The sequence below is a fragment of the Lytechinus pictus genome, chromosome 7, assembly GCF_037042905.1.
Source record: "Lytechinus pictus isolate F3 Inbred chromosome 7, Lp3.0, whole genome shotgun sequence".
In the NCBI taxonomy this organism is placed as follows: domain Eukaryota; kingdom Metazoa; phylum Echinodermata; class Echinoidea; order Temnopleuroida; family Toxopneustidae; genus Lytechinus; species Lytechinus pictus.
Window position 1 is genome coordinate 963,050 of NC_087251.1, and position 25,999 is coordinate 989,048.

Here is a 25,999-nt window from a genome sequence, read left to right on the forward strand (position 1 = left end):
TTTAATCTATTAGTCATGCCATTTATTCAAAACATAAAATCATGCATGTTTATTTTCTCGGTAATATCTTCAGGCTTTTTATGCACAAGCAAAACAAAATATACATGTACGAGAAATGCAGAATCATTATGAAAATAAAGGAAAAGGCACTATCAAAGTGAAGGCAATGGTCTACATAAATAACTACCTTCTAAAATCTCATCAAATTATCAAATTAATATTTCCCTACCACACCATTGTACTCCAAGTAAATGATTACATTTCATAATTTTCATAATTCTATGTGATATTTCAAAGAAAAATGGACATGATTTAAGCAGAATAAAAAAAAATCCTGAGGTTACCTCCATTGCATTTATTATACTTTTCCCTTTTTTATTCAAGACTGATATTTACATTTATCTTCAATCTAAGATAAGCAAGTAAGAAAAGATATGTGTTTAACATATTTACCAAACCTCAAAATCATCATCATACATGCACATTTTAAGCATATTTACAATCATTCTATATCACTTGCACCATAATACATACAACCAAATTCCCAACCTTTCACTACACTCGAGTGACAAACTCCATTCATACCAGAATATTGATTTATGTATTTGGCCATTCAGCATTTATCAAGTCTCTTTAATTAAACTAATGATCAATCATGGTTATTAACTAATACCACCTTCAGGTTGCAACTCTGTAAGAAATTAATTCAGTGTAAACTAGAGATGCTCGGCGGGTCGCACAGCCGAGCACATGTATCCCCCGAACCCACCGTGTCATCCGTCATTGCGATATATAGAGCTCACACAGAAATTTGACAAATAAATACAATCATCATGGCGACAATGACCCTGCCCACATTTTGCCTGTGGGTACCAAATTTGATGACAATAATATGACATAGCAGCGTGACTCTGCAGAACCTAAAGTATTGTCCAGTATCACCAATTGTAAACTTTAACGTTGAACTGAAAAAGACCTTTGACCTTACCATATGACCTCCGACTGCAGCATAACATGCAGGTCCCCCAAGTCCATCTACCATCCAAGTTTGGTTGAAAAGTGACTTACGGTTGCGGAGTTAGGTGTCATAAGAGTCTTGCATGTAAACTTTAACGTTGACCTGAAAATGACCTTTGAACTTACCCTGTGACCTCCGACTGCAGCATAAGATGCAGGTCCCCCAAGTCCATCTACCATCCAAGTTTGGTTGAAAAGTGACTTACGGTTGCGGATTTAGGTGTCAGAAGAGTTTTGCATGTAAACTTTAACGTTGACCTAAAAATGACCTTTGACCTTACCATGTGACCTCCGACTGCAGCATAAGATGCAGGTCCCCAAGTGCATCTACCATCCAAGTTTGGTTGAAAAGCGACTTACGGTTGTGGAGTTATGTGTCATTAGGTTTGTGACGGACGGACGACATTTGGATCCCCAAGTCTCGCCTTTACCTCTGGTGGGCGAGAGAAAAACTCTTGTTACCATGGCAACGATGTCTCCGCCCACACCAAAATCGATAGGCGGCTTTGCTATACCATACTCTACCTTTATGCCAAGTTTGAAGATGATCGGAGAAGAAATGCAGCTGATAGAGTGCTCACAAGAAAATCTCTGCGGCGGCGGATGCGGCCAAATCCATAGTATCCTCCGAACTCTGTTCGGGGGATACAATAAATGTAACTCAATTCACTGAAATCATGTTTGGTATACCCTAATCTGAGGTGTGAAGAAAGGAGGATTGCAGTTCTGCAATAATTACAAAATATTAAAGACATGACTCAGGTGCATGCTACCAATAGGTTGAAATAATGATTCTTTCTATATTCAGAGTTGGGTCTAAATTAACCTATATGCAACACGCCCCTGTAATCATCAACAGTAAAAAAGAAAAAAAAGAAGCATGAAGATTATTTTTCTTGAATATCAGTTCTAATACAAATCAATTTGTAAAAGAGGTCCAATACCCTTGCTATTTTGTAGGGGTTCTTCTAGAGCCATAAATTTGTTCACTGATACTTTGAAATATGATTAACATTAGAGATTTATTTTTTAACCTTTTTGGTAATGATCACAAGGCACTTTACAAAATCTTATAACACATACATGTAACTGTTGAAATTATATAAGCCCTCTGTATAACATACAAAATAGCATGTACCAATTTTCTGACATCAACGTGATCCTATACATACTTATAATCATACACCAAAAATCATACACATCGTATGTAAATTACCAATGATCATTAAATATTTGTTAGGATCAAATAATGAAAACCTATTCTTTTCAGAGACTCAACAACTACATGTATATACAGTAAACTTGCAGAAGTTGACCTTAAGTCGATGAATATTCTTATACTAGATTGTGCCAAACAAGTGTTATATACAACTTCCCGAGTCAAATCTCTCCTTCTCCTGACAATATGCTGTTACAATGGCAACACAGTTTCCAAAACATGGAAAAAATGTCTTGCCCATCTTTTACCCAAGACCAATGTGTGAGCTAAATTTCATGAGAATTAGTTAAAACAGATGTAGTTTGAACCACAAGATTTTACCTATTTTTTTGCAAAAATGTACCATTACCATGGCAACACAATTTCCTTTGGGAAATTTTAACACATGTGAAAAATATGTCTTCTACATCTTTACCCCCAAGGCCAACGTGTGTTCCAAATTTGAGAATTGGCTAAAAACTGAGTAAGTGGTTTGACCAGCATGATTTGCAACTGACCACACGCCCGACTGCCGATTCCTAAGTTCAAACTTTGTTTGTCAGGGTATACAAAGAGGGAGAGAGGGGAGAGCCATCAAAGACAGATTCTTTGAATTAAGAATGGCAATTTAAATGAATTTTATTGGTTAAAATTCAACCATTTTTCAATTATTTCATTACTTTCTTTATATCATCTGTTCATTATTATATTTCATTAATACCTTTATTTCAGAAGTTCAACACACAGGGAGAAAACAGAAAGCTATCAATTTAAGAAAATCTTGAAGAAATCTTGTTTCAAATCAGAGAGCAAAAAACTATTAACAAAATATTACCGAAGCTCATAATAAATTTAACATGTTTTACAGTCATGTCCACATCAAGAATTATCTTAAAAAGATTAAACTGATTTCATGAGATATTTAGAAAACAAATATGTTTGAAGGTAACGACTTTGTCTAGAATGTTCTTGGAAAGCGAGCTAATATCTGTAGCATCATGTACTCAACAAAACAGATATAGGTCGTGTTTTTATTGACATTTCAGCAACTTGTGAAAAAAATAACAAATTTCACTAGTTTAAAATAATCTATTGACAAAAAGGATACATACGCAATTACAAAGAAATCTTGGAGAAAATAAGTGACTCACATTATTCCAGACAGGTAATCCTGAGTTCTAGAATCATTGACAACCCAGGATCTTACAAAATAAAGTATGGATAGAAAATGGAATTATGGGTTAGCCAATGATATTTGACTAGTCATTATCAATAGTAAACACAAGTCTTCATTTCCCCCAAATTAAATTGTCTTCAGTAATCTGAATACTAAAAAAGAAAGATATTTTTTATAATTTGTATTATACACAGCAGAAACACATGTAAATTTCTGTGATTTAGAGATCTGAGGGGATGTGTTTAAGGTAGTGTAATTTGTCAGTTGTAGCATGTACAACAGGAGTAAATTACATTACAATTGGCTGGAACCGAGCATTGCGATAAGCAGAGGAAATCCATGTAATACAGTTGCATCTTTAAGGTCCAGCTAATTAATATGTACATGGCATCAAATCACTTCCCTTTCCTTTCCCTAATTCAACAGCAGTAAGACCACAAAACTGATAAACAAAAGTTGCACTATGGTATCTCTGTTATCCAATGGTTACTTCTATAGTATCCTTGATTTTGATTGGATGTTGAGCAATACTACCAAGGTCGTTACCATTGTCTGGAAACATAACCAATATACATGTAACCTTTCTGCTACGGTCCGGGGAGAAGGGCAAAGGTAACCATGAGACAAAGAGACTTCACATGATAAAATCATATATCTAATAGGCATAAACATCTCTTTTCAACTTGGGGTAATTAAGAACACCTGTTGATATGTTTTCAATTAGTGTTGATGTTAAACCGTCAATAAATATTATTTTAAAAATACATATAAAAAAAGAGAATAATTAAATAATTGAACATGTATATCCCCAACTGGAGAATGACTTAAATTTTACATGGTATTATATCAGTTAAAGGATCCCTGCCTTTCACGAAATCCCATGACTTATAATTGAGGCTATTTTAGTGGTGGTCTCAATATATTTTACTGAGGAAGATTAACATTATATCTGGGTAAATTACTTAATGACAAGGAGATTACGAAACTGAAAGGAACAGAGATATTTTTATATTTCATAGTTATGAGCCTAAGACAAATTATATTTTCATCAAATGAAAATTTGCAATAAAGTGGCTAAATTCAGGATATCAAGAACATGTACAAGTATGTAATCCTTTTCGGGGAAACTGCTTGTCTTAAAGAGAAAAAATCAAAATACTCAGAGGGTTCAAAAGACATATTCTGAGTAAATGAAAAAAACATCATTTTATTTGTAGATGTGGCATACAACCTCAGCATATTCCAACATAAAAGGTCCCCCAAATTAACCCCCCCCCCCAAAAAAAAAAAAATGACATTTGATTATGAGCAATAAGTACATACACCAATGATTCATGAATCAAGTTAGGACAAAAAAGTTAAAAATATATCCACAGCCATGATTGGAAACTAAAATTCTTGATAACAATGAAAAATATTCAATTTCGAATGTCAATCTTGAAAAGGAAATAAGACAATTCTATGCAATGTATATTACACAGTAACAAGCTAGAAATGAGACACAATCTTCAAATACAAATTCATGATAAAAAAGGGATATAATGATGATCCTGTTTGAGATTACTTCTTGGGCTTCAAACGGAACCAGTTTTGTTTCTTAGTATTGAGTCCAGAAGACAGAGAATTCTTGTTTGATCTATGGGAGATACCATTGCTAGCGACCTGACAATCTGCCCCAGGTGGTTTCTCTTGTAGCTGATTACCTCGCTGATTGGGAAGTGAACTGATCTGCTTTTTATTACTCACTGAATTCCTTATTTCAGGTTTGGCAAGTTGTCTTGAGGAATTAGGAGTATTGTCTGTAGCATTCAGACCCTTTCTCTGTTCAGCTTCAGAGTTTCCTTTGATATCTTCAGACCTTATCTGCTTTTCACTTGTTGAATACCTATCAGGAGACTCCTTATCCAAAACAAAAGAAAAGGTTTGTGTTGGCATGTGTCTAGTAAGGGATGAGCCACTCACAAAGTAGCTCAGTGTTGAAGAATAATTTCGGTCTGTGTAGATGTGTCTATTTGCTTCAACGTATGCTTCAACTTCCTCCAGTGTGGCCAGCGTCTGTGTAGATTTCATTTGATTTTGTACTCTTTTTGACCATTTCTTTTTGAATGATGGAAGTTCTCTTTCTGGAAGGCTCATATTATATGTCTGTGTTCTGACGCTGTTCTTTGGTTCTGTTCTTCCATCCTGTGATCCTGTCACAATGATACTTGGTTCCCTGTACCATTCTCCCATTGCCTGAATATGAGCCTCAACTTCTTCCACTGGTACATCTGTTTGACATAAACAATGAGCTCTTACTGCACAAGGGAAATCACCTGTGCTAGATGGAACCGCTGAAAGGATGGGTGAAAGTTCGTGAGGATTCAACTTCTCAAGAATCGAAGGTGATTTACTAACACATCTCTTCTCCACCATTTTCTGTGGTGTTCTTGAAGGTCTTTTGGCGTCCCCTTTATCATGCTCAATGGGTGGGTACACAGGCTTGACTTCATCTTCCAAGGAGGGTGATAATTCCAAGTTGTAAGTCTGGGTTCTCATATCACAAGTTGCTTTTATTTTTATAAGGCTTGGTCTGGGTATTACAAAACATGGTTCCAAATAGACTTTTCCTTTTGAAGTAACATAGTCCTCCACTTCCTTGACCGTTGCATATGTCTGAGTAGATGAGGTACTAGTTTCCTCTCTAACTGGTACATCTTTCTGGAGAGCCACTACACTGCATTCTAAGTCATCTGCTTTGGCAAAAGTTGACTGTGTTGTATCTGATTCAAACCTCCTCTTAGCTTTCTTAATACTTCTGTCAACTACATTCTCCAATAATTCTTCCTCACCAGGCATCTTTCTCTTCTTTGGTGTCTTTGAAGATTTGTCAAATGCATTAACAAGTTTCTTGTGTGGGCTTTCTCTCTTTCCTGAATAAGCAATTTCCATAATTTGTTTTCTAGGCCATCCCATCTTTTTCTTAATCTCAGAAGTATCACTTGGTTGTTTGCTATGACTTTCTTTCATATCAGAATCTGCGACATCCGCAACTTGTTTTCTCTGCCTTCCCATATGTTCCTTAATCTCAGAAGACCTTTGCATCTTTTCTGACTCAGCTTCCTTTCTAGGCCTTCCCATCTTTTTCTTAATCTCAGAAGTATCACTTGGTTGTTTGCTAGGACTTTCTTTTATATCAGAATCTGCGACATCCGCAACTTGTTTTCTCTGCCTTCCCATATGTTCCTTAATCTCAGAAGACCTTTGCATCTTTTCTGACTCAGCTTCCTTTCTAGGCCTTCCCATCTTTTTCTTAATCTCAGAAGTATCACTTGGTTGTTTGCTAGGACTTTCTTTTATATCAGAATCTGCGACATCCGCAACTTGTTTTCTCTGCCTTCCCATATGTTCCTTAATCTCAGAAGACCTTTGCATCTTTTCTGACTCAGCTTCCTTTCTAGGCCTTCCCATCTTTTTCTTAATCTCAGAAGTATCACTTGGTTGTTTGCTAGGACTTTCTTTTACATCAGAATCTGCGACATCCACAACTTGTTTTCTATGCCTTCCCATATGTTCCTTAATCTCAGTAGACCTTTGCATCTTTTCTGACTCAGCTTCCTTTCTAGGCCTTCCCATCTTTTTCTTAATCTCAGAAGTATCACTTGGTTGTTTGCTAGGACTTTCTTTTATATCAGAATCTGCGACATCCACAACTTGTTTTCTATGCCTTCCCATATGTTCCTTAATCTCAGTAGACCTTTGCATCTTTTCTGACTCAGCTTCCTTTCTAGGCCTTCCTATCTTTTTCTTAATCTCAGAAGTATCACTTGGTTGTTTGCTAGGACTTTCTTTTATATCAGAATCTGCGACATCCGCAACTTGTTTTCTCTGCCTTCCCATATTTTCCTTAATCTCAGAAGACCTTTGCATCTTTTCTGACTCAGCTTCCTTTCTAGGCCTTCCTATCTTTTTCTTAATCTCAGAAGTATCACTTGGTTGTTTGCTAGGACTTTCTTTTATATCAGAATCTGCGACATCCGCAACTTGTTTTCTCTGCCTTCCCATATTTTCCTTAATCTCAGAAGACTCAGCTTCCTTTCTAGGTCTTCCAATATTTTTAGCTGTATGTTCCTGACTTTGATTATTTGCCTTACTTGTTGCAATAAGATGCAGTCTCAAAGTAGTGGATTCCTTTGAACATGATAATGGGCTGTCAACTTTCCCATCTTCTTTACTTCTTTTAACACTTGAGCAAACTCTAGGCTTCCACACCTTGTTCATGCTTTCAGGAGAGATTTGAAAATCAATATCTTGTGTACTCTTTCGCTGTTTAGAATCACTTCTGGAGATTGAATGTGCTTTTTCACCATCTGATTTTCTGTTGATGGCAGGATGTGACTTTTTCCCAAACACAGGTGAGGGTTCCTGACATTCATCAGGTTCGATTAATGTTTCATGGGTAATGGCATTGTTTGATGTAGTTTTCCAGGGACTCCGCATGTGTGAACAGCAGTACTTCTTCTTGCGTAAATCTTTTGATAGATTTAGCCCCATGGTATCCATTGAAGAGCCAATATCTGTCTTTCCTTGGGCCAATGTTGGACTTTGCGATGAGTGGGTAGGCTTTGGTTCCTTTCTGGTGCTTCTACTCATTCTTTCTTCAGAATTTAAGAGAATCTGGACATCATCTTTTGCTTCTTTCCACACATCATCTCCTGTCCACAATTTCAAGAGTTCAGTTTTAGTTCTTCTATATTTTGAAGATTGAACTGATTTTTTTAGTTCCTCTTTCAACAAACTTCTGCACATCTTTCCTGTTTGAGACTCTGCTTCTGAACTTGTGAATGCAGTCTGGTTATCACCTGAATCCATTACACCTTCAGCCGCTGCTGAATTTTGTGGAGTGGTTATGTAGTCTGTCTGTCCTCTATCAGATTTTTCTTTCTTTTTAATTCCCTTTTCCTTTTCCCGTGTCAATTGAGGAAATTCTCTCTGATTTTTTAACTGCCGATTGTTTTTCTGTGGCATGATTTTTCCATCACTCATTTCAGGCAATTTTGCAAGTTCTCTATTGAATAACTCGCCTTCACTGCTGGGAGCAGGCTCTATGTTGGGAGTTACACACATCACATTGTATGTCTGCGTATATCTACTCCTTAGTTTTCCATCTTGGATGAGTGTAGAAGACAGATTACCTGGTTCTCTGTAATGCTGGCCCATGGAAGCAAGATAGGCTTCAGTTTCATTTATACTAGCAGTTGTTTGTGATGATCGATCAATCAGCTGCACATGTCTCCCTACATCTTGCAAACTTAAGTTACTCTTACTGTCAGCTGACTTGGTAGAAGTTTTGCCAGTGTTTAAAACAATATTAGACCTCTTGTGGATTTTACCAGGGCTTTCATTAACTTTAGTATCATCCTCTAGTTCTTCCTCTGTTAACAATGATACATCAAGCTGGGCATCTTTCTCATTTCTATGTACACCACTGGCAGTTTTATCAGGAAATTCCCTATCACCATGCTCACTCTTGCCTCTACTGCTCTCAGACATTACATCATTATCTATAGCAAAGATTTTGAGTAAGCTTTTCCTTGACTTTCCCTTTTGACAAGCTTCCTCTGTACCAATATTACATGCAATGTCAATTCCTGTTACACTGATTTCCATCTTTTTGGAGGAATGAGGTGAAATATCATTGCAAGTTGGCTTCTCCATTTGTGAATTTCCATTTCTAGATCCTGCCATTAAACCACTCAATGCCTGGTTTTGCCTCCCTGACCTTTTAGAAGAATTTTCAATTGATGGCCTTGTATGTTTTGGTGAGCATCGATCGAGAACTGTCTCTGCTGAAATGAGCTTGGTAGATGGCATTCGATCCTTGATTATGCAAGGGGATATGGTCTGCTTTCCAACTTTATTTGGAGAGAAACTGATACCCTTGAGACCATGTTTCTGTGCTTTGTTACGTGTCATTCTGGCATCTTCCTCAAGCAACTTGGACATATCATCTCTGAATTCCTTCCAGGTTTGATCATCCTTCCAAGCAGTCAGAATTCCCAAGGAATTTCTCTTATGCCTCTTTACACTGGATGATCCTCTACGATTCACATTCATTTCACCTGTTTCTTTGATTTCATTAATGGATGCAACAGATGATTCTGCTTCATGATCTAATACTGCTTCACCAGAATCCTTGTTTCCTGTTGCACATGCACCATCTTCATCATGTTTTGGGTCTAATTTGTTACTCTTCTTTGAGGAAGTCAGCCCAGAATCACATGGCATTTCAATGCCTGTGGTATCAAGGATTGTTATTGGGGTGGATTTTGCCCTCGCATCTTTGTTTATGACACTTCTTGTTGTCCTCCCATCAACTTGAATAAGGCTGACCAGATCACCTTTTGCTTCTTTCCATGTAATATCATCCTTCCATGAAGTAAGAGCATGTAGCTCTTTGGATCCCTCTGCTGAAACTGTCAAATTTGTTGGCTTGTCTGGTTCCTGTGGTTTATTACTCTGCTTGTTGCAGGAAATTGGATGGGAATTCTTAGCAGGAGCATCACTGGCTGATATTTTCTGCTTGACCATATACTTCGGATTTGTTGATCCTTTTGATTTTTTCCATTTGCCAGTAAATGAATCGCGTTTCGGGGTGCGATATCTATGACATGATTGATGTAGGGGAGAAGGTGAATGAAGGGTAAGTTTCTGTTTTTTAGGCGATGGAGAGCATAGTGCTGTATCATCTGCCAACTTTATTCCATCTTTTTTCAAAACACTCCTTGTTGCTCTCCCATCAATCTGAAATAGATGATCAAGATCACGCTTTGCTTCTTTCCAAGATGTGTCATTCTTCCAAGATGTCAAATCTTTCACCAAATTGCTTTGCACATGCCGTAGGCCTTCGATAGATAATGCAACAACAGGGGTTTCACTCTCCTCTGACAAATTAACAGCAGCCCTAGCAGGTTCAGAATTACCATGAGAGTCAACCTTGGGAGATGCTAAGCTTTGAATATTAGATATCCTTTGGGGGTAAACAATTGGTTTATGATTGATATCAGGACAGCTTGCATTGATCTCGTTTTCTTTTCTCTTAGCTGGCGTTGACCCATCTTTCTTCAATCCATTCCTTGTTGCTCTACCATCAACCTGTGAGAGTAAGGAAAGATCTTGCTTAGCCTCTTTCCAGGTTGAATCATCCTTCCATGATGTCAGATCATTCAGCAAACTTTCACCTTTTTTTCTTTTTTGTCGTGTAGAGTTTGATGGATTTATTTGTGATTCTACTTCCTGTGAATGAGAAATTGGTATTTTCATTTGATCAACATCTGCATCATCTTCATTGGACAACGTGCTCTCAGCATTGCATGATTTACCGGAAAGTGGTAATTTCTGAGCAATCTCCTCTCTGCTCAAACCACCAGCTTTTCTTTCCTCTCCTATAGTTTTAGAAGGTGTTTTCCCAACATTCTTCAAAGCACTTCTTGTAGCCCTACCCTCAACCTGAAATAACTGAACAAGATCCTGCTTGGCTTCTTTCCATGTTGTGTCATCTTTCCAGGACGTTAAAGAATGAAGCAAGTTCTTAGTTTTGACTGGAATACCTTCCGTGTCTACAGGAACTATTTGTTCCTTAATCTCTTTAGAGAGCGGTAAAGGAGAGTTAGATTTTTGGAGAGAGGAGGCATGACCATTGTTGTTCTTGGTATCACATTGTTTATTCGGAAGAGGTAATTTCTGAGCATTGTCTTCTGTGCTCAAAGCACTGGCTTTTCTTTCCTCTCCTGTAGATTTAGAAGGTGTTTTCCCAACATTCTTCAAAGCACTTCTTGTAGCCCTACCGTCAACCTGAAATAACTGAACAAGATCCTGCTTGGCTTCTTTCCATGTTGTATCATCTTTCCAGGACGTTAGAGAATGAAGGAAGTTTTTAGTTTTGACTGGAATACCTTCCGTGTCTACAGGAACTATTTGTTCCTTAATCTCTTTAGAGAGCGGTAAAGGAGAGATAGATTTTTGGAGAGAGGAGGCATGACCATTGTTGTTCTTCGTATCATAATGTTTATTCGGAAGAGGTAATTGCTGAGCATTGTCTTCTCTGCTCAAACCACTGGCTTTTCTTTCCTCTCCTGTAGATTTAGATGGTGTTTTTTCAACGTTCTTCAAAGCACTTCTTGTAGCCCTACCGTCAACCTGAAATAACTGAACAAGATCCTGTTTGGCTTCTTTCCATGTTGTATCATCTTTCCAGGACGTTAGAGAATGAAGCATGTTTTTAGTTTTGACTGGAATGTTTTCAGTGTCTACAGGAACTATCTGTTCCTTGATCTCTTTTGAGAGAGGTACAGGAGAACTGGATTCTGGAGAATCTAAGCAGGAGGAAGATTCAAGTAAAGCATTTGAGTCCAGCAGCTTCTCTGATTGGGTTGAATTATGAAAGCCATTGCTGTCATTCAAGGATGCTTGCGTTTCCTGGCTTTCTCCTGAACTAGCTGATGCTTTAGATGGTGACCTCCTCCTCCACAGGAAAGATCCAACTGAATCCAGGATTCTGCTACCCCAGCTCAACTTCACAGATGACTGGTTGCTAGTATAATGATTAACGTTAGTTTGTGTTGACATATTTCCAGAAGCAGATTGAAGGATATCACCCTTTTCACTCAACAATGATGATTCTTGTGCTCCAGTCTCACCTGCAAGGCTACAAGAATTAAGATCTAATTTCCTGGCCTTCTTGTATTTCAATTTATTACTAGTCTTGCTATTCTTGCTCTTCTTGGATGAGCTGGCAGCTGGAGATAGAGATGGCATGCTGAGATTAGGAAGATTTATGTTTTGAGATGGGGGTTCCAGGGTCACGTAGCAATCTAACTGTGGAAGCAGTTCCCTGCACTTGGTAACGGATAATTCTCGGGAACTGCCATGCCCAGAATTTCCCCACTCATATGTTGGTGACAATGACACTCTAGGAAACTTCATAGTTTGAAAGGGTGTAGATTTTGGAGAACTTGAAAGAGAAGATTGTTGAGTAGACACAGGTGATAAAGGTGGAATGATTGGGGTACTGCTCTGTTTCATCTTCTTTACAGGTCTGGGTGTTGTTGGGGGAGGACGTGGACGCTTCCCTTGGGACCTAATGGCTGATCTTGCTCGAGTGCCACTCTGACCTGGGGTTCTATTCTGCTGTGTTCCAAGGGAAGATGATGATTTTGAAGTATCATATCCTTCATTGGCAGCATTTTGCTCCATAAAACCTGAAATAAATATAAAGCATAAATAAGTTCAAATAAATGATTCAATAACTCATTCTTATCTATTGGCATTAAATACATTTCTTTGCAAGAATATGATATTCTAGTCCCACATGTAGACATCCAGGTGCAGTAGAAGGCCCTAATTTGCATCTCATTAACGCCCCTAGTACTTTAGATTCTCAAAGAATTTCTCATACACATCGACACCTGGCAGATCCAAGTAAGAATCTTGTCTGTCTTATTGTGCACTTCGGTGGCCTTTCATGTGCTGAAATTTTCATGAAACAGAATGTAATAAGAAATATTACATTACATTTTATGAGATTTTATATTTCAAACAAGGCTCACCCCTCAATTATTTGATGACACAACAGTAGCGCAAATCTCATGCTTATGGAAAGCATATATACATATTCATGATCTGGTGACAGTGTTCGCTTGCTGGTCTTTAATTTTGAGAGAAAATCATATAGGCCTTGTATAGGTCTTTATAACACAAATGAGACTCAACGTAGAGCGAGAAATTACATCAAATTATGTCATGCAACGGTGAATGCTCTGCTTGCAATCTCGAAACATACTCAAATTATGTTTCAAACATGTAGGACCGTAGCAAGGATTTAAGCAATACATGATATACGTGAGGATCAATTTCGACGTTGATTTTGGAGTGTGTTTTTTTATTGACATAACCATGATAAAAAGGTGAATCTTAGGTGAGTTTTAAATTGGAATTGTTTCATTTTGGATGTAAATAATTGGACTAGTGTATGGTTTATAAATTTATTACTACCTTTATTTTGTAAGTTTCCATACCAATAATAATAGTAATGATGGAGATTTTGGCTTCAAAATTAGTTAATTTTATACACTATTTGGCTTCAAGTGTTTATGCAAATCACGTGCGCCCAGCAATGATCGTGAGGAAGGTAATTGGGGTATAGGCCTGCATTCATGTCAGTAAATTGAGCTTGACATCAACTGAAATGGATCTTTCAGTGTAAAAAATGAAGGGATTATTTCTTACTTTCTTGATAGTTTCCAATTAAAACAAAATAATTTCAAGCAAATATGGAAAATAAGTACTTCATATATGTAAAGATGTGAAATTTCAGAAACCTATGGGGAAGGTTTTTTCTTTTGTCCCCCTGCCAGTTAACCCTAACTGCCCGTTTTCAAATGGCGTTTAAATGTTTTTCAAAATTAATATGACTCAGGCCTGCTTTCTAATCATGTTTAATTGTCATCATACCATACTAGATATACAATGGGTATAAAACAAATGTTTAAAAAATGTTATAAAAATGAAATACCCTGAAGCCTCTCCCACATCTAAATATAGGTACAAGCCTTCTTAAGCAAATGGCAATAATTATGACTGTTGAATAAGGTATTCACTTCAGTCAGCATCACTTACTTTATAATATCATGAAAAATAACTTGCACATGAAAGTGGAGATTGATTTGATGTTTTTCCTTTCTAACTTTTTTCCTTGCCCGACAACCCCCCCCCCCCCTTGAATGCCACGACCACCGCGAGATCTGTTTTACATGCAGCCATGAACAGAGTAAAATAATATTTTTTAATCGCTTTTATTCCTTGAGGTTATGCTTGAGAGAGTGTATAGAACTACACAAAACAAAATGAAGTCAAATTTTGCAGAAAAGTAGATCAAAATCTGTGAAAGATATGACGGCATGGTATAAGAACGGGGTGACTTATTAGAATTCCTTTTTTTTCATCCCTTAAAGGTCAAGTCCACCCCAGAAAAATGATGATTTTAATAAATAGAGAAAAATCAAACTAGCAAAACACTAAAAATTTCATAAAAATCGGATGTAAAATAAGAAAGTTATGACATTTTAAATTTTCGCATATTTTTCACGAAACAGTTATATGCACATCTCAGTGACATGCAAATGAGACAGCCGATGATGTCCATCACTCACTTTTTCTTTTGTTTTTTATTGTTTGAATTATACAATATTTCATTTTTTACAACAAGAACCAACTTGACTGATCCATACAGTATTAAAACAATGCTAATTCCACATGTTCAGGGAGGAATTAATCTTTGTTTCACTTGACACTGAGAAAATTAGAATATTTCATATAATAAAATACAAAAGAAAAAATGAGTGGATGACATCATCAGTCTCATTTGCAAACCGACCAGGATGTGCATATAACTGTTTTGTGAAATTAAGCAAAACTTTAAATGTTTACCTCGAATTTCATAGTTCATTTCGATAGCCGAGTTGTTCCAACAAGTTACAATAGATCTGATTTGTTCTTTAAACTATTATTATTTCCTAAATTATGAGAAATGTTCAGCACAGTAAGCTTGTTTAATCACCCTCTTATCTGATACAGCACTATTGTGACAGACAATATCTGTCAGCTTTATAGAAGAAGGCAGTGTTCAATAAGTATTATATTCTGTCAATATTTTATTCAACCACACCCCCCCCCCCCCCGAGATCTCAGCTGCCGATCCCATGAGCATTGTGAAAATTGGCATGATAATAGTGTGGGGTGTGTTCTACAAGGCTGTATGGTTATTTTTTCCAAAATAACAAGGTTTTTTAAATACAAATTAATTATGCTAAATTATGCACAAAACATACTTTTTGCTCTAATTCACTAACTCCTAGAATGCTAATTATTGGTGTTACTAACCTTTATACCATTGCTAACAAGTATAAATGAAAACAATTCTGGTTTGAAAATAAATTTCTTATGCATTTGGGGAATTTCTTTTGTTTTTCTTTTTTTTTGCCAAATTTATAGAAGAACCTTTTTGAAGCATAATTATGCTAGAATCAATTAATTTTGGCTGACGTCAGTAAAAATAATCATATCTTTATGAATAAGATGAGAAAACACAATTCACATTGACTCTGTACACAGAATCACGTGTTGGAGCAATTTTGGGTCTGACATGCACTTATGTAATGTTGCGTAACTTTTCAACCGCATACCCAGGTCATAAATTTGGTCTAAAAAATGCGCGAGACTTCAAAGTAAAAAGTCAGCAAGTGGCGCGGTCGAAAAATTTCACGCAGCGGAATTGTCGCGGAAATTGTTGAGGGGGCGTTGATTCAACCCCCCCCCCCCCCCAGCGGCTTTAGGGTTAAAGTGTAAATACTTCATTGATATGCACCGCAGATTAAGAATGTTTTAATATAATTTTCTTGACCAATCACTATGGGAATTTAGACTAAAAACCTGAGTATGCCAAAAATTACTGACACACAAAAGCACAATTGGGCAACTCTAGTATGATTGCTTGAAAAAGACCCATCAACCAGATAGGTCTACCATGCATATTTTACAGGACAATTACCCATTTGGGCAATTCAATAAAATATCAACATCCAGCCCCCTCCCCCTCCCCCCATCAGTGGGTTCATCGAGAGCCCTGTCTAACAAAGAGTTACGATTGATCCGATCAATCTCAAATATTTGTCAAGAAAACAGTGAACGTATGAATATAAATTATTTCTAGAAAACAGTTTGAACAAACATATATGTTAGATGTTGATGGCTTTCCATAGTTGTGATTGATCAGATCAAGCGCAACTCTTTCTAAGTGGGGACCTTGATTTCACTTGTTTCCCAATCTGGCTCGTATGTAAAGTTCTCATGCTGTGAGATTATCAGAGTAAATTATTATGTCATGTAAGAAATAGGTAATAAAATAAAATAAGTTAAAATATGGAGGGGGGTGGAAATACATAAAGGTTGTTTATTTCATGGAATTGCCCACTCACTTACTACTGGAATATGACAAACATTTTTCATTTATGCATACAAACACCTGAGAGGTCAAATGGACGTTACTATAACTGGATTTTTGTAGTTGTAGACATACCTCTGGTGAAAGTTGAAGTACAATCTTTACATGCCCAGTCATCTAAAGCACTTAGTAATCCACCACAAGACACATGACACCCAGCTGAACCGCATAGATCACATAGTACAATTTCCCATTGACTGAGATGGAAAAAAAATCAAATTGAAAACAAAAAATATCATGAGGAATACATCAACTGAGTGATATAATATTCTTTGGTTTTCTGGATCATGTTTAAGAACTCCCAGTCAAATGGCAGTCCCTTTACTGTGCATAGTACAACATACATGAAATGCACTCTGTCATTACGTCAGTACTCTTGGTTTAAAGGTAAAGGGGTGTACCAGTAGTATATTTGTTTCGTTTATATCCTCTGACACAGAGTATTGTATTTTATTACATCTAAATCAGATTAAAACCATAGTGTATGAAAGACAACCTACCCTGATTGTGTAGAATACTTTCTGCCTTTTGGACATCTACATTTACTGACATCACATTGGTTGTGTCTCTCATAGAGTTCTTGGTATGCTGAACTTCCAAATTCCCAATCAGCATCCCTGGAAAACAAACAAAGACTATCAATTATATATCATTTGAAAAGGGTCATATTCTAATAGTACTTTTGTCTATTTAACAGATAGGATCTCAAATATTAAAAAACATGCATTGTAGCAAATTCACTTCATGCAAAAAAGAAAATGAGGAAATCCAGATGTCCACAGCTCAATTCTTGATTTAAGGTTTAAAAGTCACATACTGATTTAAGAGAAGCAGTTAATGGTAAACTTTTGTTAAAATCAAAGAATTTGGAAAGAAAATTACATGCTTATACCATTTTAATGGCAAAAGGATTTAATTTGTAAGTAAATGTCCATGTTGTACACTAACTAGACTAGGGTAATAATATGCAGAACTTACAAACATTATTATTATTATTATTCAGTTGGAACATGAAAATCAATGTGCATTTTCCTGTTCCTGGCATCCATTTATAAGAATGCTGCATTCCATCTGATAAAACCTTTATTAAAAAATAGAAAGAATATTTCTGATTTGACAAAGTCCTAAAAACTCATTAATGTATTGATAGAATACATCAATTTCCTTACTTTTCTGGTAGGTAGATACCAAATTTCTTCATTTCGTCTTGAAACTCATTCTCATTGTTACAGATGGCACATCGGAAGAAGTAACCAGCACTCAAAGCTTGCATCTGAAGACACATATGAAACAATTACTGGTAGTTTTTTTTATGTCTTTACTATCATCCAATTTTGATAAAAACCTACCAGAGCCCCATTGCATAAAAGATACTATTATATTAACTTTGCATTCCAATGATAACTACCATGGTAATGATGATCCACAGGCAATCAAAATCAAGGATTCCATGCAAGTTACCATTGCATGGCACAGTTACATAACTTTTATGCAATGGGGCCCAGAAAGGGTTTTTTTTTTTTGGAGGGGGGTGTTAATTCCTCTTGAAATCCAATTCAAAGAGCTTCATTAAAATCATAAAAAGATATTTGAACAATCTTGGTCAGATTTGACACTCATGACCCTTTCCATTAGAACCTGATGAGTAGGATGTCTACCCATTCCAACCTACTGCCATTCATTTATTACAACATGTAGTACTAATGATGTCTGAAAAATAAAGACTCATTTACAATATCAATCATGACATGTACTACATCCTCATCCCAAAGTCATTGAAGTTTTAATGATAGAATATTTTGATAGAACACTATACCAGATATGGTGAGTCTGGTGACTCATTGGTGGAGCACCTACTTCATTTATGGTAGATCCTGATCACTAGTAATGTCATAACAAAGACCTTCTTGTCAGGAGATCAGCATACAAAAATGGGTAAATGTATGTTATGTAGGGCTCACTGGAAAGTTGGTATCATAGCTAAAGTATCTACAATAGCAAGCCTTGAAATAAGCGGGCGCTGAGCGCAAATTCGCGCTCATAAAGCCATCAATTACGCCCATACAGCCCCAAAATCATCAAAATTTTGACGACCGGGCGCAAATATTTTCCAGGTAATTGCGCCCGCCGTGAGTGAGCAGTGAAGCCATATCATACATGTAATTTAAATATCTGAAAAGCCAAAATCAAGTAACTTTCAATTTATGATAAGCACAATTTCAAATTGCCAAGTGCGTCTTTTTTTCTGTACCGGTACCGGGGTACCATAAAAAGTGAGCTACGTCCGTCTTTTTTTTCTGTAATACATGTGCGCGCGTGCTTCCAGTAGCGGTTTTTCCATACTTCACCATATGCAATTTCTAATGCACACATTTCCAGTTGGGATATCACAATTCTGCGACATAGTAATTCGAATTGCACAGGAGATAAATCCCTGTTCACAGCACGTACGATGTGCGAGTCTTTTATCCTGAATTTAGACTCTCCCAGAATGAAAGGCATTTTCTGTGGAGATCTGCGTTTTCAAATAACTTGTGAAAAACTTAAGTTAAGGTACATGAACCTACAATACATGTACATAGCCTGTGGCTATGTGCTGGAATTTGAATAGACTGAGTACGATATTGATTTCATTTCTTTAACATAATTTATATACAATCCAAGTGCACCTCACTGTCACAATCACACACAAACACTCACCCACATCCGTGATTCTAACCATGAAAAAAAAAACTTAAAAATTATTTTTTTTTTCTAAATTTATTATTATTTGATCTGAATTCTCTCTTTCTCCATCTCTCTCTTTTTTTTTTATATTTTCATTTTATTCATTTATTTAGATTTTTTTGGGGGGGTTCATTGTTCGTGGTTCATTAAAGATGAAAAATAGATAAGCCCATGTGTGTGTGGTTGTAAAGGGGATGTGGAGTGAGGGTGTAAAAACACACTTAAACATTTAAATCTGATTTCTTAAATGTCAGCCTAATACTTAGCATGCTATTCATGTACTAATTAAAAAATTGCAGGAGCTGCGCTTACTATAAACAAATTTGCGGTGTGGTTCACCGTTATGTATATATTTTTTTAATTGCCTCCGGTTCCAGAAAATTGCCCCCGGTTCCTGTAAAAAGCCCGTGAGCCGGGAGCAATTTTTTTTTTAAATTGCCCCTGGTCTGCAGCTGCTTATTTCAAGGCTTGTACCCTAGGTATCATTGTGTAACCCTACATGTAGGTATTTTTTAATTCAAGGTTTATTAAAAACATGAGTCACAGCCAAATGGCTAAAATTGGTCATATATATACAAGGTACAAACAATTAAAAGACTCATTACATATTTCAAACATTAAAAAGCAGTAACCTTTGTAAAAACTTACATGAGAAATATGTATATAGTTAATAAGGCAAGAATACTAATTAAGGCAATACAAATTAATATACATGTACATAAGATAATGAAGAAGTGGTAATGTAAGAATTAAAAAAAAATAAGCAAGTTGTAAAAGATCAATAAAAATACAAACCTGATATGTAAGTACTTATGGTATTGCTTTCAAATCAGTAATGGGTTTATTGATTGGGCATGTCTTTATTCAGGAGATCTATGAAATATGGTATGGGGCTATTTCGAAATTGATTTGTTTTACATTATCGTGCAGCCCAAAGCTGGAGTTTACTAACCTGGACACATTGTCTATGGAGCCAAGTACCTTTGCAGCATGGTGTCTTGAGTACACTATTGCTTGGTGTGGTCTCTACAGGCTCCATACATATTGGACATGTCCCTTTACTTGGTGAGCAAGAGGAAGGTAATACCTTCTGAACAGGACGATGCTTCGCGCAGTAAGATCTGAGTTAATAATAATAATAATTTCCATTTTGCCTTTCTCATAAAGACTGGCCAGGAGAGGGATGATTTGAGACACCCCCCTTCAGATTTTGGCTGTTAAAGGAGAATGAAACTCTTGGAGCAAGTTAGCTTTTGTGAAAGCAGAAAAATCAAAGAATAAGATCAACAAAAGTTTGAGTAAAATAGGACTAGCAATAGAAGAGTTATGAGCATTTGAATGTCGAGATCACTAATGCTATGGAGATCCTCCCATTGGCAATGCGACCAAGATCTATGATGTCACAGATGAACAACTCTCCCCTTTTGGACGCTGAAAATATTCCCCAAAACATCTCTTATTGCTCATTCTAATCATATGACAAACGATTCATCAATGATATAATGTTGTGAAACCTCTCTACTTGTCCTCTCATAAAGAGAACACCGCACCTTGTGATAGACTCTATAAAAGTGAGAATATAAGTGAAATAAGTACTAAAGTAATGAGGGAGTTGTACGTGTGTGACATCACAGATCTTGGTCGCATTGCCAATGGGAGGATCTACATGGCATTAGTGATCTCAATATTCAAATGCTCATAACTTTCTTATTATTCATTCAGTCTTCCTCAAACTTTCACCAATATTTTTCTTTGATTTTTCTCTTTGATATGGATTCAGCTGGTTTCAAGGGTTTCATTCTCCTTTAATAGCACAATCACAATTAAAATCTGCACACAAATTGTCCGCGACTTGGTCTCCATGACTGAATAATACTTTTTCCACAAACTGTTTTATCTTTCATGCCTCCAGGTCCACATATGATAATGGAAAGTTTGGAAACCTAGCATAGTTTAAAACAATTCAATAGTTTGAATCAAATCTGACATCGTACACAAAACTAAGCAACATTTTGTGAATAAAAACAATGAGATATGACAAGCAAAAAGAAAAAGTAGACCAACAGCACAATAATATGTCCAAAGTTGCCCAGATAAACTTGTGAAGCGATTGAAAATGACTTTTGAAGTCACTGCGATATTCCCTCATACATGTAGCATGGATCATGACATCACAACTAAATTATCATGTCACAAGTTTTACATGTACCATGCAATTTTAGATAATTTTTTCTAGACTTGAAGCATGTAATAGTAAGGCAATATGCAGGCTACATCTACATGTAAATACTATGGTAAAAAATACTTGGTTTTATCACACCACAAAATATCTAAATGAGGCTTTAGAAAAGTAGTAGAAAACTTACACAAAACTGTCATAGAATAGGTAGATTGCTTCCTCATCTACACCACATCCATAATGATAGATCTGATGACATGCCTTCACTGAGCAACCTACTGAAGCTCCTTTCTTCTTACAGTACTTACATTTCTACAGTAAAATACAATGATAAACACAGGATTATAAATTTTCATCCGAAATAACTATGCCACGGGGAATAAAAACTAGAAGACTTTCAGGGCTTAAAAAAAATTAAATCCAGCAGCGGAATGGTAAAAAAATGTTAGGGGGGCTAAATAGGCCCCCACCCCTTGGGCTAGTGGGCTAGATAGCATCTATATTCAAACCTTTAATTAACCAAGTAAAGCTATGGAAATAATAGTACTGAGCAGGATCTCTCAATTTCCTTGCTTCAATTTATCGGCCAATAACTCTATAATCCTTATGCATAGACATGGACGCATTGTTTCCTCTGTTACTCTACTGTAGAACTGCAGTGGGTCAAAGTAACTTAAAGTCACAAACAGAAAAAAACGGCAGCCAGATATGGGCAACAAGAGACAAGTTATTTCATACGGGCCTCTTTTATACTAATTGAAGTTCAATGTTCTGAATCCATGTTTTATGAATTGAGCATTGCTATAGTATGTCACACAATCTTCAAAGAGCTTTATATTGATGGGTTTCAGTTCTGCTGACCTTTATCTGCACATGCTCATACTGAAATTCCTTATTGTTGACTTACCAGTTTTTGTGCCCTTTTTCTCTCAGCTAAGATATCCTTGATTAAGAATCCCTCAATCCCTTCATGGCTTTCACCACGCTGACTGAGTCCACAAGCAAATAGCTGCAAACACACACAAATGCATCATTATATTCAAAAGAAAGTTCATCATGACATTCAGTTCATGTTGTAAAAGCAGAAAAATGAAGAACCATCCTCATGAATATTTAGTGAAATTCTAAAACAAGTGGAACGCCTCTGGCAGTCTCGCCTGCATTACGCGATTTAATATAGCAGCAGTGCTAACTTTGAAAACTACTATAAAATAATCATTCACAAAAACACCATTCATATAATGACATAATACCGCGTTCACTGACCATAAATGACATTTGAACGGTGACTAAGTTAAAGGACAAGTCCACCCCAACAAGAAGTTGATTTGAATAAAAAGAGAAATATCCAACAAGCATAACACTGAAAATTTCATCAAAATCGGATGTAAAATAAGAAAGTTATGACATTTTAAAGTTTTGCTTTATTTCACAAAACAGTTATATGCACATCCTGGCTGGTATGCAAATGAGGAGACTATGACGTCATCCACTCACTATTTCTTTTGTATTTTATTATGTCAAATATGAAATATGCTACTTTTCTCCTCATTGGCAAGTGATACAGCGATTAATTCCTCCCTGAACATGTGGCATTAGGCGGATTAGCATTGTTTAATACTATATGTTTCAGTCAAGTTGCTCCTTATTGTCAAATCTATAAAAAATGAAATATTGAATAATCCAAACAATAAAAAACAAAAGAAATAGTGAGTGATGGACATCATCGACTGACCCACCAAGTTGTGCATATCACTGTTTTGTGAAAAATAAGCGAAATTTTAAAATGTCATAACTTTCTTATTTTACATCCGATTTTGATGAAATTTTTTAGCACTATACTAGTTTGATATTTCTCTATTTATTCAAGTCAGTATTTTCCTGGGGTGGACTTGACCTTTAAGACTTGTCAACTACACCCATGTCCACATTTCATTCACTCTATCCATAAACTTTCAAAGTTACATGTATGATGGCAATTAAACAATTACCCCAACATGGCTTAAGTTTATTGACCTTAACTAGACTAACCTTAACTGACCTTTGACCTTGGTTTTGTGACCTGAAACTCACAGGGGATGTTCAGTGATACTTGATTACTCTTATATCCCAAGTTTTATGAACTAGATCCATAAACTTTCAGAGTTAGGATGGTAATTCAACAAATACCCCCAACACGGCCAAAGTTCATTGACCTTAAATGACCTTTGACCATGGTCATGTGACCTGAAACTCGTTAGGATGTTCAGTGATACTTGATTAACCTAATGTCCAAGTTTCATGAACTAGATCCATATTTTCAAAGTTATGATAGTAATTCAACAAATACTCCCAACTTGACCAAAGTTCATTGACCCTAAATAACCTTTGACCTTGGTCATGTGACCTGAAACTCGAGCAGGATGTTCACTAATACTTGATTAACCTTATGCCCAAGTTTCATGAACTAGGTCCATATACATTTTTAAGTTTAATATGTCATTTAAAAAACTTAACCTTCGGTTAAGATTTTGAAAATAATTCTCCCAACATGGTCCAAGTTCATTGACCCTAAATGACCTTTGACCTTGGTCATGTGACCTGAAACTCAGGCAGGATGTTCAGTAACACTTGATTAATCTTATGTCCAAGTTTCATGAACTAGGTCCTAGTACTTTCAAAGCTATGACATAAAAAAAAAAAACGTAACCTTGCAGATTTTAATATTGGCACTGCCACCTTTGGAAAAGCAGTACCGATAGTTTCAATCTGCTATGCAGGCGAGACAAAAATGTAGAGCTAATTCTGATATGATATCAAGAAAACTATTTCCTGTAAATTGTAATGTGAAGAATTTCCATTGAAACAAGCAAACGCCATGAAAAACAGAACTGTATCTAAAAGATAAATTAAAGTTCTCACCATACAATAGTAATGAGCACAGATTCCACTTTCTTCATGGTGAAGGAATTTACCATAACGTTGAACTGATTGCTCAGAACTGTCACAGAACACACAACATCCTAAAGAATGAGAATGTGTTCGAAAGATAAAACAAAAAACGGTAAACTGGGAGATGATTTGGGATCATAGAATTGTTGATCTGCATGTACAAACTACTAACTAGTATTCAATGTCACATCAACTACATGTATAACTGGCTAATGATTATTTCATCATCATCACCACCACCACCACCACCATCATCATCTTCATTACCATCATCATCATCATCATCATCTTCATTACCATTACCATCATCATCATCATCTTCATTACCATCATCATCATCATCATCATCTTCATTACCATTACCATCATCATCATCTTCATTACCATTACCATCATCATCATCATCTTCATTACCATCATCATCATCATCATCATCTTCATTACCATCATCATCATCATCATCTTCATTACCATTACCATCATCATCATCATCATCATCATCATCATCATCTTCATTACCATTACCATCATCATCATCTTCATTACCATTACCATCATCATCATCATCATCTTCTTCATTACCATCATCATCATCATCTTCATTACCATTACCATCATCATCATCATCATCATCATCTTCATTACCATTACCATCATCATCATCATCATCATCATCTTCATTACCATTACCATTACCATCATCATCATCATCATCATCATCTTCGTTACCATCATCATCATCATCATCACCTTCCTTGATGCATAATAATGCATTATACAACTGCATCTTAATCAAATTTTCTCATTTTGTGTGTATTTCCTATGGGGAAAAAGACATCTTCACCAAAAATAATCATGCCATACCATCAACATTATCAATGCCATATGTACTATCATCATTATCAATACCATCATTGCTATCATGATCATCATCATAGTCATGTTCATCATTTATTCTCATAATCATGATCAACAATTAAGATCATTGAGCAAAGAATTTTTCAATATGTCACAGCATAATCATCTCATATTATATCACATCACATGTTCAAAACCTTTCTCTGCCCCTGTATCGTCTCAAATCACCGTTATTCTATATCACCATACCATTAACTTTATCATCATAATCAATGCCATACCATCATGCTAAAAAAAAAACATTGATGGCGCTCTTTGGATAAACAGCTTTATGTGGCGGCTTTCCGAGAAAATCTACTAAAATTGCATTTTTTCAGCTCCCCTGAGTCTCTGCACCTATCTAACTAGTAATTATGAATAGTCAGACGAAGAAGGGTAAAAATGACTACAAGCTTCGAAACAACCCTCGTCAAAATAAGCCAGGAAAAGAAGATTTGGTGAATCTGGGTGTGGCCGATGATTCTGATGTGTCGGGCAAGGCTTCGAACTACGGCTCACCACGGTCCGCTTCCGCGGTACCCAGCCCTTCCGCCGAGCTTCAGCGATCGGACCCACCACTCTCTGTACAGTTCGATGTTTTCAAGCAAGAAATGAAAGGTATGCTTTCTTCTATCAACAAAGTTATGAATGAGAGATTTGATCACGTGTTAAGGGAACTGTCCGGTTTTAGGCATGAACTTGAGGGAGTTAAGTCATCTGTTACCGATATTACGGCTAGCCTATCCGACACTTCTGAAAGGGTCGCACAACTTGAATCTGATAAGATTCCTAAACTTCTGCTCACCAGGAAACGAAGCAACAACGGTGAACCTC

The 25,999-nt window shown here is 36.4% G+C and overlaps 1 protein-coding gene across 1 annotated transcript; it reads right to left on the reverse strand.

Moving 5' to 3' along the window:
• Positions 1–25,999, reverse strand: LOC129265183 (uncharacterized). Its single transcript, XM_064101546.1, has 8 exons — positions 24,239–25,999; positions 22,245–22,346; positions 21,525–21,649; positions 20,111–20,279; positions 17,601–17,704; positions 16,932–17,048; positions 16,507–16,628; positions 1–12,631 (listed from the first exon to the last, which is right to left on the reverse strand). Exons 1-8 carry the CDS (start codon positions 24,239–24,241, stop codon positions 4,953–4,955), a joined length of 8,421 nt encoding a protein of 2,806 aa, XP_063957616.1. The 5' UTR covers positions 24,242–25,999; the 3' UTR covers positions 1–4,952.

Bases quoted from the DNA above. Each gene is read 5' to 3' on its own strand.
- LOC129265183 (XM_064101546.1), bottom strand. The intron at 20,280-21,524 runs GTAAGTTTTCTA...TTATTAACTCAG, and splicing joins CTATTCTATGACAGTTTTGT to ATCTTACTGCGCGAAGCATC. The intron at 12,632-16,506 runs GTATGTCTACAA...TATTTATTTCAG, and splicing joins TACTTCAACTTTCACCAGAG to GTTTTATGGAGCAAAATGCT.